The sequence below is a fragment of the Oncorhynchus kisutch genome, linkage group LG7, assembly GCF_002021735.2.
Source record: "Oncorhynchus kisutch isolate 150728-3 linkage group LG7, Okis_V2, whole genome shotgun sequence".
Taxonomy (NCBI): Eukaryota; Metazoa; Chordata; class Actinopteri; order Salmoniformes; family Salmonidae; genus Oncorhynchus; species Oncorhynchus kisutch.
In genome coordinates, this window is record NC_034180.2 from 34072084 (window position 1) to 34089098 (window position 17015).

The 17015-nt window shown below is 41.7% G+C and overlaps 1 protein-coding gene across 2 annotated transcripts; it reads left to right on the forward strand.

Annotated features, from left to right (window-relative positions):
- The first annotated feature begins 6321 nt into the window (after nt 1-6321).
- LOC109894514 (zinc finger FYVE domain-containing protein 1) lies at nt 6322-16946 on the forward strand. Of its 2 annotated transcripts, XM_031828991.1 has the most exons (12): nt 6334-8056; nt 8188-8692; nt 9426-9494; nt 10760-10974; nt 11172-11278; nt 11369-11477; nt 11596-11693; nt 13440-13557; nt 13697-13867; nt 14092-14272; nt 14446-14559; nt 14812-16946. In XM_031828991.1, the coding sequence occupies exons 1-12, from the start codon at nt 7469-7471 to the stop codon at nt 15042-15044; spliced, it is 2508 nt and encodes an 835-aa protein (XP_031684851.1). In that variant the 5' UTR covers nt 6334-7468; the 3' UTR covers nt 15045-16946. The 2 variants fall into 2 exon arrangements, with proteins under 2 accessions (XP_020343648.1, XP_031684851.1); XM_020488059.2 differs by lacking the exon at nt 9426-9494 and having other exon boundaries at nt 6322-8056.
- The last annotated feature ends 69 nt before the right edge of the window (nt 16947-17015 follow it).

Genomic DNA, 17015 nt, shown 5'->3' on the forward strand with positions numbered 1-17015 from the left:
TTCCACCACCTACTGTGCGGTCAATCACCTTACATTTTGGCATTTAAAAATGTAAAAAGAAGTGGGAAAATAAAAAATTGCACCCTCAACTAACCCTTACCATCCACCTATATACCACTGGTTTATAAAAAAAACACCACCCCATTCCACTACTTTGACCCTAAATGATCCTATCCCAGTATCTCTACTTGCACATCATCATCTGCACATCTATCACTCCAGTGTTAATGCTAAATTGTAATTATTTCGCTTCTATGGCCTATTTATTGTCTTACCTCCCTACTCTTCTACATTTGCACACACTGTACCCAGATTTTTTTTCTAGTGTGTTATTGACTGTACGTTTGTTTATGTGTAACTGTGTTGTTTTTGTGGCACTGCTTTGCTTTATCTTGGCCAGGTCGCAGTTGAATATGAGAACTAGTTCTCAACTGGCCTGTCTGGTTAAATAAAGGTGAAATAAATATTTTTGGGGAATTACCTTGATTTCTGTATAAATTGGTCATAAAATTTCATCTGATCTTCATCTAAGTCACAACAATAGACAAACACAATCTGCTTAAACTAATAACACACAAACAATTATATGTTTTCATGTCTTTATTGAACACAATTTATTGAACACAATTCTTGTTTAGTGTTTTATGTATCGTAGACTCGTCAACAGATATGTTAGCATGTTCCAGAGATTTCTGTAAGTATTTAGCTGACACTCTAGGATTCTTCTTACCTCATTGAGCATTCTGCACTGTGATCTTGCAGTCATCTTTGCAGGACGGCCACTTCTAAGGAGAGTAGCAACAGTGCTGAACTTTCTCCATTTATAGACAATTTGTCTTATCGTGGACTGATGAACATCAAGGCTTTTAGAGATACTTTTGTAACCCTTTCCAGCTTCATGCAAGTCAACAATTCTTAATCTTAGGTCTTCTGAGATCTTTTTTGTTCGAGGCATGGTTCACATCAGGCATTGCTTCTTGTGAATAGCAAGCTCATATTTTGTGAGTGTTTTTTTTTACAGGGCAGGGCAGCTCTAACCAATCTCGTCTCATTAATTGGACTCCAGGTTAGCTGACTCCTGTAGCTTTTGGAAAAAGTCATGAGCCTTCACATACTTTTTCCAACCTACACTTTGAATGTTTAAATTATGTATTCAATACAGACAATAAAAATACAAGAATGTGTGTGTTATAAGTTTATTGCAAGAATATCATATCAAATTTTATGGCTTATTTATGCAAAAATCCAGGTAATTCCAAAGTGTTAACATAATTTTTCTTGCCACTGTATTTTCTGTGATTTACGTTTCATTTATACAGTACTGTGACGCCCTGATCTGTTTCACCTGTCCTTGTGATTGTCTCCACCCCCTACAGGTGTCACTTATTTTCCCCAGTGTATTTATCCCTGTGTTTCCTGTCTCTCTGTGCCAGTTTGTCTCGTCTTTTTTCAAGTCAAACAGCGTGTTTTTCCCGTGCTCCTGCTTTTGCTATTCTCTTTTGCTAGTCTGTCCGGTTTTGACCCTTGCCTGTTTTCTGGACTCCGTACCCACCTGCCTACCAGTCTGCCTGCCCTTACCTCGAGTCTGCCTGCCACTCAGTACCTCCTGGACTCTGATCTGGTTTTGACCTTTTGCCTGTCCACAACCATTCTATTGCCTACCCTTTTTCGAATTAATAAATATCAAATACTCAAATTATCTGCCTCCCGTGTCTGCATCTGGGTCTGGCCCTGAGCCCTTATAGGTACAGATGATAACCATGGCAATGACTGCTAAGAAGACAACTTCACTGAAGCACAAATTTGTAACATTATGTATTGGCCTAGGCTTACTACTCACCCTTGACCCATCATCCTCTAATCTCTTCATTGCCTCAGCATACAACATCTTCTGTTCTACTCTGACACTGGCAACCTCAACCTGTCTCTCTCGCACCGGTGCACTTCTGATCCCCAGCAACATGGGTACCCCCACAATTGCCAGGTTTTTCAACTGATACTACACAGTCCTTTGTCCCATGCCCTCCTTCACACTTCTCACATCTCAGAATCCTACACACTGCTGCAACATGACCCAAGCTTAGCATCTGAAACACTTTGGTTGGTTTGGCACAACAGCTCTCACTGGATAACTGATATCCTAACATGCCTTTATCAGGTAAAGACTGCTTCAAATCTTAAAAGGACAGCCAATGTATTCTCAGATAGCAGAATGCGGTTTGTACTTGGCACCATTCTTCTTCAACACACATTTTCCCACTGCACTCAGCTCGTCTCCTCGTAACCACGTCTATCCATTCACAACACACTTGCCGTGCCTTCCTCTGTATTGCTTGCAGAGCACGCACTGATGGCGTTTCTCCAAAACCCAACTTCTGTTCCTTAGCCCAATTTACAAGTCTGGCTATCTCTGACCTCTCCACACTTCTCTTCAATCATTACCAGATCAAAATCTTGATTCAGCTTACTGCTAAATTTACTATAGAGACTTAAAGGACGCTTTTATGTACTTCAAATGCACCTTCATGTTCAGGGATCCAATCACAATGGGAATACAAGAACACATTAGAACACCACCCATAGAACACCATTTTGAAATATAATAAAAACCTACATTTTTTGCTCTGTAAACCTTGATAAAGGTCCAAAACAATAGAGGCGCTTATCAACAGCCATTATCCTCAAGGAGTTGCTGCATTTCCTTTTCACTTCAGTTTGCTGCTCAATTCATGCATCTTGGTTGGAGTGGTAGATAGGTAGCCCTTCCCTTTGCACTGAAATCAGTGGAGGCTGGTGGGAGGAGCTGTAGTAGGATGGGCTCGTTGTAATGGCTGGAAAGGATTAAATGGAATGGTGTCAAACCTTGTTTACATATGTTTGTTGTGTTTGATACCAATCCATTTATTCCATTCCAGACATTACAATGACCGCGTCATCCTATAGTTCCTCCCACCAGCCTCCACTGACTGAAATGTGGTGGAACCATGACAGTAACTTGACTGGGCATATGAAGCGTCCGGGTTAGCGTCCCGCTCCTTGAAAGTGGCAGCTCTACCCTTTAGCTGATGCGGATGTTGCCTGTAATCCAAGTCTTCTGGTTGGGGTATGTACGTACGGTCAGTGTGGCGGTGACGTCATCGATGCACTTATTGATGAAGCTAGTTACTGATGTGGTGTACTCCTCAATTCCATCGGAAGAATCTCGGAACATATTCCAGTCTGTGCTAGCAAAACAGACCTGTAGCTTAGCATCTGCGTCGTCTGACCACTTCCTTATTGAGTCACTGTTACTTCCTGCTTTAGTTTTTGCCTGTAAGCAGAAATCAGGAGGATAGAGTTATGGTCAGATTTGCCAAATGGAGGGCGGGGGAGAGCTTTGTACACGTCTCTGTGTGTGGAGTAAAGGTGGTCTAGAGGTTTTTTTCCTCTGGTTGCACATTTAACATGCTTGTGGAAATTAGTAAAATGGATTTAGGTTTTCCTGTAATAAAGTTCCCGGGCCACTATGAGTGCCGCCTCTGGATGAGCATTTTTTTTTTTTGCTTATGGCCTGATACAGCTCTTTGATTGCTACGAAAAATATAGATGAAAACTCTTGGTAAATAGTGTGGTCTATAGCTTATCATGTGATACTCTACCTCAGGTGGGCAAAACCTTGAGACTTCCTTGATACTAGATTTCATGCACCAGCTGTAACTTACAAATAGACACAGACCGCCACACCTTGACTTACCGGAGGCAGCTGCTCTATCTTGCCGATGGACCAAAAACCCTGCCAGCTGTATGTTATCCATGTCGTCGTTCCGCCACAACTCGGTGAAACATAAGATGTTACAGTTTTTAATGTCCTGTTGGTAGGATAGTGGTGATCGGAGCTCATCCATTTTGTTATCCAATGATTGCACGTTGGTTAATAGGACTGAAGGTAGAGGGGAATTACTCACTCGCCATCAGCTCCTTACAAGGCACCCTGAACTACGTCCCCGATATCTCTATCTCTTCTTCATGCGAATGACGGGGATTTAGGCCTTGTCGGCTGTCTGAAGTAACTCCTTCGTGTCCAACTCATTAAAGAAAAATTGTGTCCAGTACGAGGGGAGTAATGGCAGTCCTGATATTCAGAAGCTCTTTTCGGTCATAAGAGACAATGGCAGAGACATTATGAACAAAATAAGTTACAAATAACGCAAAAAAAAACACACACAATAGCACAACTGGTGACCTTTAATTGTCCCGAGCACAATGTGCACCTGTGTAATGATCTTGCTGGTGTCTTTACAGTCTTATGTCCAACAATTTAAACATTAAAATATACAGTACCAGTCAAAAGTTTGTACACAATCACACCTACTATTTTGTACAACTATTTTCTACATTGTAGAATAGCAAAGACATCACAACTAGGAAATAACACATATGGAATCACGCAGTAACCAATTTTTTAAAAACAATTTTAGATTTTAGATTCTTCAAAGTAGCCACCCTTTACCTTGATGACAGCTTTGCACAATCTTGGCATTCTCTCAACCAGCTTCACCTGGAATTCTTTTTTGAAGGAGTCCCACACAGTTTTGAAGGAGTCCCACATATGCTGAGCCCTTGTTGGCTGCTTTTCCTTCACTCTGTGGTCCAACTCATCCCAAACCATCTCAATTGGGTTGAGATCGGGTGATTTTGGAGGCCAGGTCATGTGATGCAGCACTCCATCACTCTCCTTTTTGGTCAAATAGCGCTTACACATTGTCCTGTTGAAAACAAATGATAGTCCCATTAAGCCCAAATCAGATGGGATGGTGTATCGCTGCAGAAGGCTGTGGTATCCATGCTGAATTCTAAATAAATCACAGACAGTGTCCTCAGAAAAGCACCCCCACACCATCACACCTCTTCCTCCATGCTTCACCGTGGGAACCACACATGCGGAGATCCGCATCAGTTCACCTATGCTGAATCTCACAAAGACACGGTGGTTGTAACCAAAAATCGCAAATTTGGACTCAACAGCCCAAAGACAGATTTCCACCGGTCTAATGTCCATTGCTCGTGTTTCTTGGACCAAGCAAGTCTGTTCTTATTATTGATGTCTTTAGTAGTCGTTTCAAAGTTTTCTGGATTGACTGACCTTCATGTCTTAAAGTAATGATGGACCGTTGTTTATCTTTTTTTTATTTGAGCTGTTCTTGCCATAATATGGACTTGGTCTTTTACCAAATAGGGCTATCTTCTGTATACCACCCCTACCTTATCACAACACAACTGATTGGCTCAAATGCATTGAGAAGGAAATCATTCCACAAATTAACTTCTAACAAGGCACACCTGTTAATTGAAATGCATTCCAGGTGACCTCCTCATGAAGCTAGTTGAGAGAATGACAAGCGTGTGCAAAGCTGTTATCAATGCAAAGGGTGGCTGTTTTGAAAAATCTCAAATATAAATTATATTTGGATTTGATTAACACTTTTTTGTTACTACATGATTCCAAATGTGTTATTTCATAGTTTACAATGTATAACATAGTAAAAATAAAGAAAAACCCTTGAATGAGTAGGTGTGTCTAAACTTTTGACTCTTACTGTATATATACAGTATATTTGCTCTGAACTTGTGGGGCAAGCAAAGGATGAAGACATCAAATAAAATCAAACACCTGCAGGCGGCCAGTTGTGGAACCCTGGTGTAGGGTAAACACGGGTACTAAGGTTAAGTACGTTGCGATTGATAATAATTTGTCACATTCATTCCGACACAACTACATTGTGTCCACTTAAGGACATTTTCATTCTGGGCAGGTCTCACATCAAACCCACTGACATGATCAAACCATAGAGAAATATGATTTTGTTATCAGGTAGTCGTTTACCCAAGGATTCAAACTATAAATTATCTACTGCCCTCTACTGTTGTACTGATGTACTGAATATTACAGAAGCTACTGAGCTTTTACTTGTTTAAAGCATATTACAAATTGCATAGAAAATCTATATTTGTTAATTCTGTCAGGAAAATGTATTATTCATAATGATCAAATTCAAAGTCTTGCAATATTGGTGGTAGTGTCAGAAGGAGTTCCCTTTCACAGATTCAACACACAACTAAATCAGGTTGTACAATCCAATATCTTTCTGATAAAATGTAATATTTTACTAGACAATCCATCATCCATGTCTGTGTGTGTCATTATGTAGAAGTACACATATTATCAAAGACAATTTGATAGATTTTTGACTACAACGCCTGCTTGTTTCATTCAAAACAACTTCATTTCCCAGCATACACCTCAATTTGCCTTTATAATCTGATCAGCTGATCTGACCTGGCTGGCAACAACAACAATCCTAGCGCACAGAAATTCGCTAGGGAAGGGGTTGATGAACAAAACAATGACAAAGCTAGGAAGGATTTCAATGCAATAATATATTTTAAAGTCTCCCGAAACGACTTGGGCTATTTTTCTTTGTATGCTTTTGTTGACCGACCAGTTGTTATCGTAGCATTCGTCTATAATATTATTGACAACCGAGTTTACCAAAACTGTCTAGCTTGGATAACACAGCTAGCTAGCCAGCCAGCCAGTTAATGTTAGCTGTTTCAGACAGGGGCGATTGTGATTTGTTGTCGGTGTTTTGTTGATCAGAACTCGTAGTTTGTCACATTGACATTGGAATAACGTTATTTTAAACTAGCCAACTACGTTAGTTGGCTAACTATTGTTTAAATGTCAAGCTACAGGCAGCTAACTTACTAGCTAGCTTTTTTAGGCAGCTGTCAACTAGGTTATTTTATTTTCGAGCTAGGTAGCAATTAGGAAGCTAGCTAACAAGGGAAGTAATTTATGTTTGATTCTAAACAGCTGACTAGTTTTCCCAGCTGTGGTTTCAAGTTGGTGCCAGTTTGCACATATTCATGTTTAGTGTGGTTAGCTATATGTTTCAGGGAAGTTGTCTTGCCAAACATTTGTTTTATTGCATACATTGAGTTTCCAGCTTTACTTTGCTGTAACGTATTCTGTCTGGCAGTGTTATAATGTTCACGAAGCCAGTTATAACCGTAATTTATGTTATTGTCAAGAGCAGGTTGACTTAAAATAGCCGGAACAAACATTCAACCATATTACCTCACAGTACTATATTTGCAATGTGTCACATATTGACATTTTTGTATTAAATGTATGGAATGCAGCAGTAATTGTTGGCTAATAAGCTGTAAGAAGTTGTAGTGGATCTTGAACCTTTACAGGTCAATTGGAGCACTGTCACCATGCAACCCTGTTAATAAGTCTACTTACATCAAGTTGTCTATGTTGTAGGTGTAGCCTATAAAGCACACAATATTTAATACTACGGTCATGTGTTATCACAAACTACTTAATTGATATTTATTTACTCTTCTTTTGGGTCTATTTGGCGTTATAGTCAAATTACTCCAGCTAGCATAAAACTGTTCAGATTTGGCTTGTGAAGGAAAAATGAGTGGTCATGGTTCATCAGAAAAGGAAATTAACACCAGTCTAATTTGTCAAGAGAGCTATGCTTGTGGGGGCTCAGAAGAGGCTGCTTTTGAATGTGATGAATGTAGAAGCTTGCAGTGTGTTCGCTGTGAGCAGGAACTCCATAGTCAAGAGGGCCTGCAGAACCATGAACGGGTAGCAATAGGCCCATGGCATGTACCCTACTGTGACAACTACAGAGGAGGGAAAGAAAGGCCAGTAAATGGCTGCTGCCACAGGTCTGTCGTCCGCTGCCAGAACTGCAAAGTCAACCTGTGCCAACCGTGTCGGAAAAGCACCCACAATGGAGGTAACAAGAGGAAGCACCCACTCACTGCCTATCCTCCTCCACCCAAACCTGCAGAGCTCAACTCAACCCCTTCACCCAAACCTGCAGAGATCAACTCAACCCCTTCAGCAAAACCTGTTGAAGTCAAATTAACCCCTCCACCCAAACCTGCAGAGATCAATTTAAGCTTATTGGTAGATGAGGCAGAAGTCCAGAAGGCAAAACTTCTGGAGAAAGTATGCAGTTTTCTTCTGGTTGATGCGAATGAGGAGATGCAGGTAGGTAGTGAAGGGAATAAAAAAAAGTCCTTTGAGTTTTTGCATTCTGTCAGTTTTATTTCTAAACTAAATTGTGTTTTGTGAAATGGAATTACCTCATCTGCTAACACCACTCTTTTTTTTCTCTCCAGGTAAAGGACGATGGCGCGTTTGTGAAGAAATTGAACTGCAAACCTGACAAGCTGATCAAGGTGGTGTCCATCTTTGGCAACACAGGAGAGGGCAAATCCCACACTCTGAACCACACTTTCTTCATAGGCAGGGAGGTGTTCAAGACCTCCCCCACACAGGAGTCCTGCACAGTGGGGGTGTGGGCAGCATTCGACCCCATCCACAAGGTGGTGGTCATTGACACAGAGGGCCTGCTGGGTAACAGCTCCAACCAGGGCCAAAGAACACGACTCCTTCTCAAGGTGCTAGCTATCTCCGACCTCATAATCTACCGTACCCATGCCGACCGCCTCCATGACGACCTCTTCAAGTTTCTGTGCGACGCGTCGGACGCCTACCTGAAGCATTTTACCAAGGAGCTGAAGGCCACGACGGCCCGCTGTGGCCTTGACGTGCCTCTGTCCACCCTGGGTCCGGCCGTCATCATATTCCATGAGACCGTCCACACCAAGCTGCTGGGCTCAGGTCAGTGCTGAGAAATACTGTAGTCAACACTTACCATAGTATGCTGTACACAAATCGAAGAATATTACTTGCTGCACTCATCAGTCTCATTGTTATTTCACCTTCCTTGACAGAGTGGAAGCAGGAATACAGTAGATTCATGCATATTGTCAAGAATGCTGCTATAGAAGATCATAAAACATGTGATTTGGTCATTACTGCTGCACAATCCTACTCATCCCTATCTCCTTTTGACACGCTGAGACTAGTATTTGTTATTTCAACAGAGCTGTTTTGATACAGTGTGAACAGGTAACTGACCAGTCAAGCAGTTTGAATAATCTAGAGACCTTTTCCTTTTAAAGTATGTGGCTGTTGAACTGTAAATTATTTGATATCCCTTAAAATATGCTGAACAAAAATATAAACGCAACATGCAACAATTTAAAATATTTTACTGAGATACAGTTCATATAAGGAAATGAGTCAATTTAAATAAATAAATTGGGCCCTAATCTATGGATTTCACATGACTGGGAATACAGATATGCATCTGTTGGTCACAGATACAGTACCTTTAAAAGAAAGGTAGGGGTGTGGATCAGAACCAATCAGTATCTGGTGTGACCACCATTTGCCTTGTGCTGCGTGACACATCACCTTTGCATAGAGTTGATCAGGGTGTTGATTTTGGCCTGTGGAATGTTGTCCAACTCCTCTTCAATGGGTGTGTGAATTTGCTACATATTGGCAGGAACAGGAACACGCTGTCATGCATGTCGATCCAGAGCATCCCAAACATTCTCAATGGGTGATATGTCTGGTGAGTATGCAGATCATGGAAGAATTGGGACATTTTCAGCTTCCAGGAATTGTCTATAGATTCTTGCAGCATGGGGCTGTGCGTTATCATGAAACATGAGGTGATGGCGGTGGAATGGCACGACAATGGGCCTCAGGATCTCATCATGGTATCTCTGTGCATTCAAATTGCCATCGTTCAAATGCAATTGTGTTCGTCGTCTGTAGCTTATGTCAGCCCATACCATAACGCCACCGCCACCATGGGGTACTCTGTTCACAACGGTGACATCAGCAAACCACTCGCCCACATGACACTGTACTTTTATTTTAATTTGATCTAACCTTTATTTAACTAGGCAAGTCAGATAAGAATGAATTATTATTTACAATGATGGCCTACCAAAAGGCCTCCTGCGGGGAGGGGGGCTGGGATTAAAAATAAATAAAATAAAAATATAGGACAAAACACACATCACTACAAGAGACAACACTACATAAAGAGAGACCTAAAGACAACAGCATGGCAGCAACACATGACAACACAACATGGTAGCAGCACAAAACAGGGTACAAACATTATTGGGCACAGACAACAGCACAAAGGGCAAGAAGGTAGAGACAACAATGCGTCACTCAAAGCATCCACAACTGTTAGTAACAGTGTCCATGATTGAGAAAAACATGCACATTGTCTACAGTTGTAAGGCCGGTTAGACGTACTGCCAAATTCTCAAAAATGACGGAGGTGGCTTATGGTAGAGAAATTAACTTTAAATTCTCTGGCAATAGCTCTGCAGTCAGCATACCAATTTCACGCTCCCTCAACTTGAGACATCTTTGGCATTGGTTACAAAACTGCACATTTTAGTGGCCTTTTATTGTCCCCAGGACAAGGTGCACCTGTGTAATAATGCTGTTTAATTAGCTTCTTTATATGCCACAACTGTCAGGTGGATGGACTACCTTGGCAAAGGAAAAATGCTCACCAACAGGGATGTAAAACATGTGTGCACAAAATTGAAAATAAATAAGCATTTTTGTGCATATGGAACATTTCTGGGAACTTTTATTTAAGCTCATGAAACATGGACCAGCACTTTACATGTTTATATTTTTGTTCAGTGAATGTTTCTTGTCTTTAGAGTTTGACTTTTTTGTTGTGTGAGGCCCCTTCCATCTCAGTTTTGATTGATCAACGTAATAAGTGAAATGTCATTTTTATGAAGGGATATATAAAAGTTAAGTCTGTCTTCCCATCCTGTTCTTCGTTCTCCCTCATAACAGACAATTCATCAGAGTCTGTAGATCGGTTGCTACTTGAGCGGTTCAGGAAGCTAGGCCGTTTCCCAGAGGCATTTAGCTCCATCCAGTACCGAGGCACGCGTACCTGCAGCCCCCCAACTGACTTTGGTGGCCTGCAGCACACCCTGGAGCAGCTGCTGGACAACAACGCCACCCGCTCTCCTCGCTCCCCAGTCGTCATCTTCAAAGCCTTGCAGGTAGTAGACATGCTTATAACTCAGTCAGTAGCCAACTGGCTCCAAAACAGTTTCAAACAGGCTCACATTTACATGAGGCAAACACTAAAACAATATTACTATTCATTAGTTACAGATCTGTTTACTTTCACACTGTTTGAAAAATCTAGTCAGGCTATGTGTATTACATTTCTGATGTATTGTTTCTCTCTGTCTAGGCCCTAAGTGAGCGCTTCAATGGGGAGATCTCTGATGAGCTCATAGCCCACAATTGCTTCTTCCCCGATGAGTATTTCACCTGCTCCTGCCTCTGCCTCAGTTGCGGGTAAGTCCTCTCATTTATTTCATTTTCTCCATCTCATGCCACTGACTACAGCGAGGGTTTTAACCAGTCACATTGTTGTTGCTATTTTAGCTCTGGCTGCAAGAACAGCATGAACCACCTTGGGGAGGGGGTGTGTCATGAGGCCAAACACCGCTGCCGTTACTCACCCCAATACGACAATCGCATCTACACCTGTAAGGTTAGTTCTGTGGATATCCAACTAAATCTTGTACTACCTGAACCCAATGTTGCCATATGACATTCTGAAGATCTGACTCTGTATCAGGCTGACCGCAATGCCTCTGTTGTCCCACTAGGCCTGTTACGAAGGGGGAAAGGAAGTGGTGGTGGTTCCCAAGACCTCTGCGTCCTCAGACTCTCCGTGGCTGGGCCTTGCTAGATTTGCTTGGTCAGGGTGAGTGACACTTGAGGTCATCGGTTGGGGTTGAATTTCTACCGGTGTCTCTAATTTTAAGTCATGGTGCTTTTTGATCTAGAATCACCAATCCATTCATTGCTAACTCTTAGCTGTTTACTAACTTATTTGGTGCACTCCAGATATGTAGTTGTTTGTCTTGAGGTACAGTGCATTCGGGAAGTATTCAGACCCCTTTTTCCACAATTTGTTAGTTACAGCCTTATTCTAAAATTGATTAAATTAAACATTTTCCTCATCAATCTACACAATACCCCACAATGACAAAGCTAGAACAGTTTTTGAAAATGTTTACACATAAAAAAAAAAAACTGATACCTTTTACAATTTACATAAGTATTCAGACCCTTTGCTATGAGACTTGAAATTAAGCTCACGTGCATCCTGTTTCCATTGATCTTCCTTGAGATGTTTCTACAACTTGTTTGGATTCCATCTGTGGTAAATTCAATTGATTGGACATGATTTTGAAAGGCACACACCTGTCTATAGAAGGTCCCACAGTTGACAGTGCATGTCAGAGAAAAAAACAAGCCATGAGGTCGAAGGAATTGTCCGTAGAACTCCAAGACAGGATTGTGTCGAGGCACAGATCTGGGGAAGGGTACCAAAAAAAATTCTGCAGCAATGAAGGTCCCCGATCATTCTTGAATGGAAGAAGCTTGAAACCACGAAGTCTCTTTCTAGAGCTGGCCGCCCAGCCAAACTAAGCCATCAGGGGAGAAGGGCCTTGGTCAGGGAGGTGACCAAGATCCCGCTGGTCACTCTGACAGAGCTCCTCTTTGGAGATGGGAGAACTTTCCAGAAGGAAAACCATCTCTGCAGTACTCCACCAATCAGGCCTTTATGGTAGAGTGGCCAGATGGATGCTACTACTCAGTAAAAGGCACATGACAGCCCGCTTGGAGTCTGCCAAATGGCAGACCATGAGAAACAAGATTCTCTGGTCTGATGAAGCCAAGATTTAACTCTTTGGCCTGAATGTAAAGCGTCACATCTGGAGGAAACCTGGCACTTTCCCTATGTTGAAGAATGGTGGTGGCAGCATCATGCTGTGGGGACATTTTTCAGCAGCAGGGACTGGGAGACTAGTCAGGATCAATGGAAAGATGAACGGAGCAAAGTACAGAGAGATCCTTGATGAAAACCTGCTCAGAACCTCAGACTGGGGCAAAGGTTCACCTTCCAACAGGACAACAACCCAAAGCACACAGCCAAGACAACGTAGGAGTGGCTTTGGGACAAGTCTCTGAATGCCCTTGAGGCCCAGCCAGATCCCGGACTTGAATCCGTTCGAACATCTCTGGAGAGACCTGAAAATAGCTGTGCAGTGACGCTCCCCATCCAACCTGACAGACCTTAAGAGGATCTGCAGGGAAGAATTGAACAAACTCTCCAAATAAAGGTGTGCCAAGCTTGTAGCGTCATACCCAAGAAGACTCGAGGCTGTAATCGCTGCCAAAGGTGCTTCAACAAAGTACTGAGTAAAGGGTCTGAATACTTTTTTAAAAAATGTATAAATTTGCAAACATTTCTAAAAATCAGTTTTAGCTTTTTCACGGGGTATTGTGTGTAGATTGAAGGGACAAAAATAACAATTTAATCCATTTGAAAATAAGGCTGTAACAAAATGTGGGAAAAGTCAAGGGTTCTGAATACTTTCCAAATGCACTGTATATGGTTATAACTGCTCTGTAAAATGTAACTTTTTTTGTGTGTCTGCAGGTACGTGATTGAATGTCCAAACTGTGGGGTGATCTATCGGAGCCGGCAGTACTGGTATGGGAACCAGGACCCAGTGGATACGGTGGTCCGCACTGAAATCCAGCATATATGGCCTGGGGTAAGAGAACTACCACACCACATACCTACTAAAATACTTCTAAATGCCTATTGGTATTATTTCCACATTCTCAACATAGTCTTATATGTAAAGAAAATAACTTGTAAACTTCTTGCAACTCAATGTTCACTTTCCACAGGCAGATGGATTCCTGAAGGACAATAGCAATGCAGCACAGCGTCTGCTGGATGGTGTTAACTTCATGGCCCAGTCTGTGTCAGAGCTCAGTGTGAAGCCTGCCAAGGCCGTCACCTCCTGGCTAACGGATCAGATCGCCCCGACCTACTGGAAACCCAACTCCCTCATCCTGGTGAGTGACAGAGGACCAACCACACACATCATACGTGGAACATTTGAGTCAACACTTTCTTGTCCAGGAACCTGTTTATTTGCCCTTCGCTGCCTTTCAGCTGGGGGCCAATGTTACACAACCCATGTTTGCGGGTCACAAGATAAGGCTCAGATCGACCCCTCGTCCTAGATTCCCCAGTCAATAACTGCCTCTTGTTTTTGTTTTTCCCCTGTAATGTCCAGACATGCCTTAAGTGCCAAGAGGTCTTCCAAGACAACGATACCAAGCATCACTGCCGTGCCTGTGGGGAAGGGTTCTGTGACACATGCTCGTCCAAAGCCACGCCTGTCCCAGAGAAAGGCTGGGGTCTGGTCCCCGTGAGAGTCTGTGACACCTGTTTTGAGCAGAGGGCCACACATACAGGTACCAACACCTCAAAGCCAAAGTTAGCCTGTATTTATTTATTATTAGCCATGCTGTACAGTGGTAACTTAGTACACTTATCCTTTAAATCTGTTTTTAGCCTTACTTAGTCTGCATACGTGTTTATGTTAGCCATACTCTACAGTGGTAACATAGTTGTATGCCTTGTACAGAGCTGTTGCATGCAGAGGTTGAAGATGAGGAAGGTGGAAACCTAGCCAGGAAGGTTGGAGAAGCAGTGTCAAACACACTGGGCGCCGTGGCTACTGCTATTGACATCCCACTGGGTGAGTGTTATGTAACACAAGAGCCAGATAGAATTGTGTAATGGGCAATGACTACAGGAATTTAAACCCATGGACAGGCTGCCATCTGGTGGCATATGAAAAATGTCTCTGCTGCTCCTTATCACAAATAAAAGTATTTTTAGATACTGCAGTATTAGGATACTTTCATCGTTCGACATGTTATTGCAAGTGCAATACTAAACCATTCTATTGTAACAGTCGTTTTTTACTGTGTGTCCGCTCTCTCTTCAGGTCTGGTCAAGGATGCTGCGCGTCCCACTTACTGGGTGCCTGACCAGGATATCCTCTCTTGCCACAACTGCCAGTGCAGCTTCACTGCCAAGTTGTCCAAGCACCACTGTCGCGCCTGCGGGCAAGGCGTGTGTGACGAGTGCTCGCTGGAGCGTCGGCCGGTCCCGTCGCGGGGCTGGGACCACCCCGTCCGTGTTTGTGCTAACTGCAACCAGAAACATGGAGACCTTTAACGGGGCTGGCCCTCTTCCCTTACAACACTGGACTGAACCACCTCTAGACCCTCCACCCACCCCTTATAGACCTCCATTAAATGGTTCTGTCCTGTGTCTGTGGCAAGTGTGTTTATAGTAAATCTAGTTTTAGGGTTTCTGATGGCTTGTGGAACAACAGGAACATCTATGTAATTTGTCCTTATCAAAAGAGCCAGGAAGATATTTTGAGCTCTTCAATTTACCCAAATCACAGCTTTTTTTAAATGGTTTAAAAATATTTTTCTACCATGGAAAAAAAGTACATTTCTAGCATGTTAGCAATGTTATTTTCTTGAGAAACCTGGGGAGGGGATTAGTTTTAATCAATACTTTCCATAAGGCCTTGTTTTACTGATGTTACTACTAATGTTGAGGGGATAATGGTGTCAGTGAAGTCCCTGCTGCAGGTTAATTGCATGCTCTACTACACTATTTTAGGTTTGCTCTAAGTCTGTTGCAGCTTTACAAAGCTGCTGCTTATCATAGCCAGAAAAATACAAAAAAACAAAGATTTGACTTAGATTTGAGCATGCATGACCAGCCATATCCCATTTGTCAACCAGTCTGTCAAGAGTTAGTCAACTTTAGATTTAGGATATTTGGTCTACAAATAGCCTTTTGGGTTACTGCTTCTGTTGACACTAACTTCAGAGGTTATGGTTCTATGAAGACATGGAATTATGCTAGAAGGTGAATTCAGGATTTTAGAAACATTGTTTTGTAGAAAACAATTGTTCAGCTTGAGTCTGAAAGATGCATAGCCTTTGAGATGTTCAGAGGGTCTGGTGATCTCTGAATAAATCAATACCTAACCTCATTGTTATATTTTAACTTATACTGGGTGGTATTTTTGTAATGTATCTGACCATTTCTGTTACTTAAGTGTATACACATGATGTGCATTATGCACCTAGAATTTGAATGGTGTGGCAGTTACTACCGTTTGTTTGAATCTTGTTTGATCACCATAAGCATAGGCTGGTGGGACAATGAACTCAGCATTTGTTTTCAGCCCTCTGCTTCTGTGGCATTATTTGTCATCCATGTTAAAGATTGCAGTGTCAAATAGATTGCATGCTCATTCTTTCATATTTTGTGCTTTTTAATAATTGAGAGGTGATATGCTATATGTAGACAGTAAGTCATCTTAAGTTAGTTTAATGTGGTTTTATTTCTGAATAGTGTTATTGGTATATTTGAGTTCAATTGCTTTCTTGACTGGAATCTGTTGTCCTTCATTCATACAACACTTGGATATGCACAGTCAGCTAGCATTTATACCTTAACCATTTCACTTCTTTGATGGTTAGATGAATAAGAGGCTGAAATGTCAGAACCCAGGGAACAATATTACCTGGATACATGCCAACCAAACACATGTTTATTTCCTTTGTGTTTGGGAAAAAAAGAAAATTAAGAAAAAAAGGTTGTCCTGTAAGCATTTAAGAGATAATTGTCATTTTGTTAGATTTGTATTTTATTTTTGCCCTTTTGTCTAAGCTGTAACCCTAGATAGTGAGGTATAGAAATTACGATGGAATCTGCCCTGTCTGCTGTCAAAATGTTTATCTGATTGAATGATGTCATTGTATGAAACTAAGTCATGTCTGTGTTGCTAATATTGCACAGAATAATAGCCAGGAATGTCAGCTATGTCCCCATCTAGTCCTTTGTTTTCCAAACCTATTGCTTGAGAGAGACCTTTGACAGAAATGATAATGGATTGAATTCTCGAATCGACACTCCTAATGCACAGACAAGAAAGAGGTATGAAACACTATGTTATGCTGTTATTGAACATAAGATCATGAAAAAGTGTGGCTGTCTGCATATTGACAATGTCCAATGGAATAACTATATTATTAAAGTCTTATCAGCTCATGGCTGTTTATAATTATTTGGTTTGGGAGGGGGCTATGGATATTTAGTCAGGTTCTATTTCAAATTTCT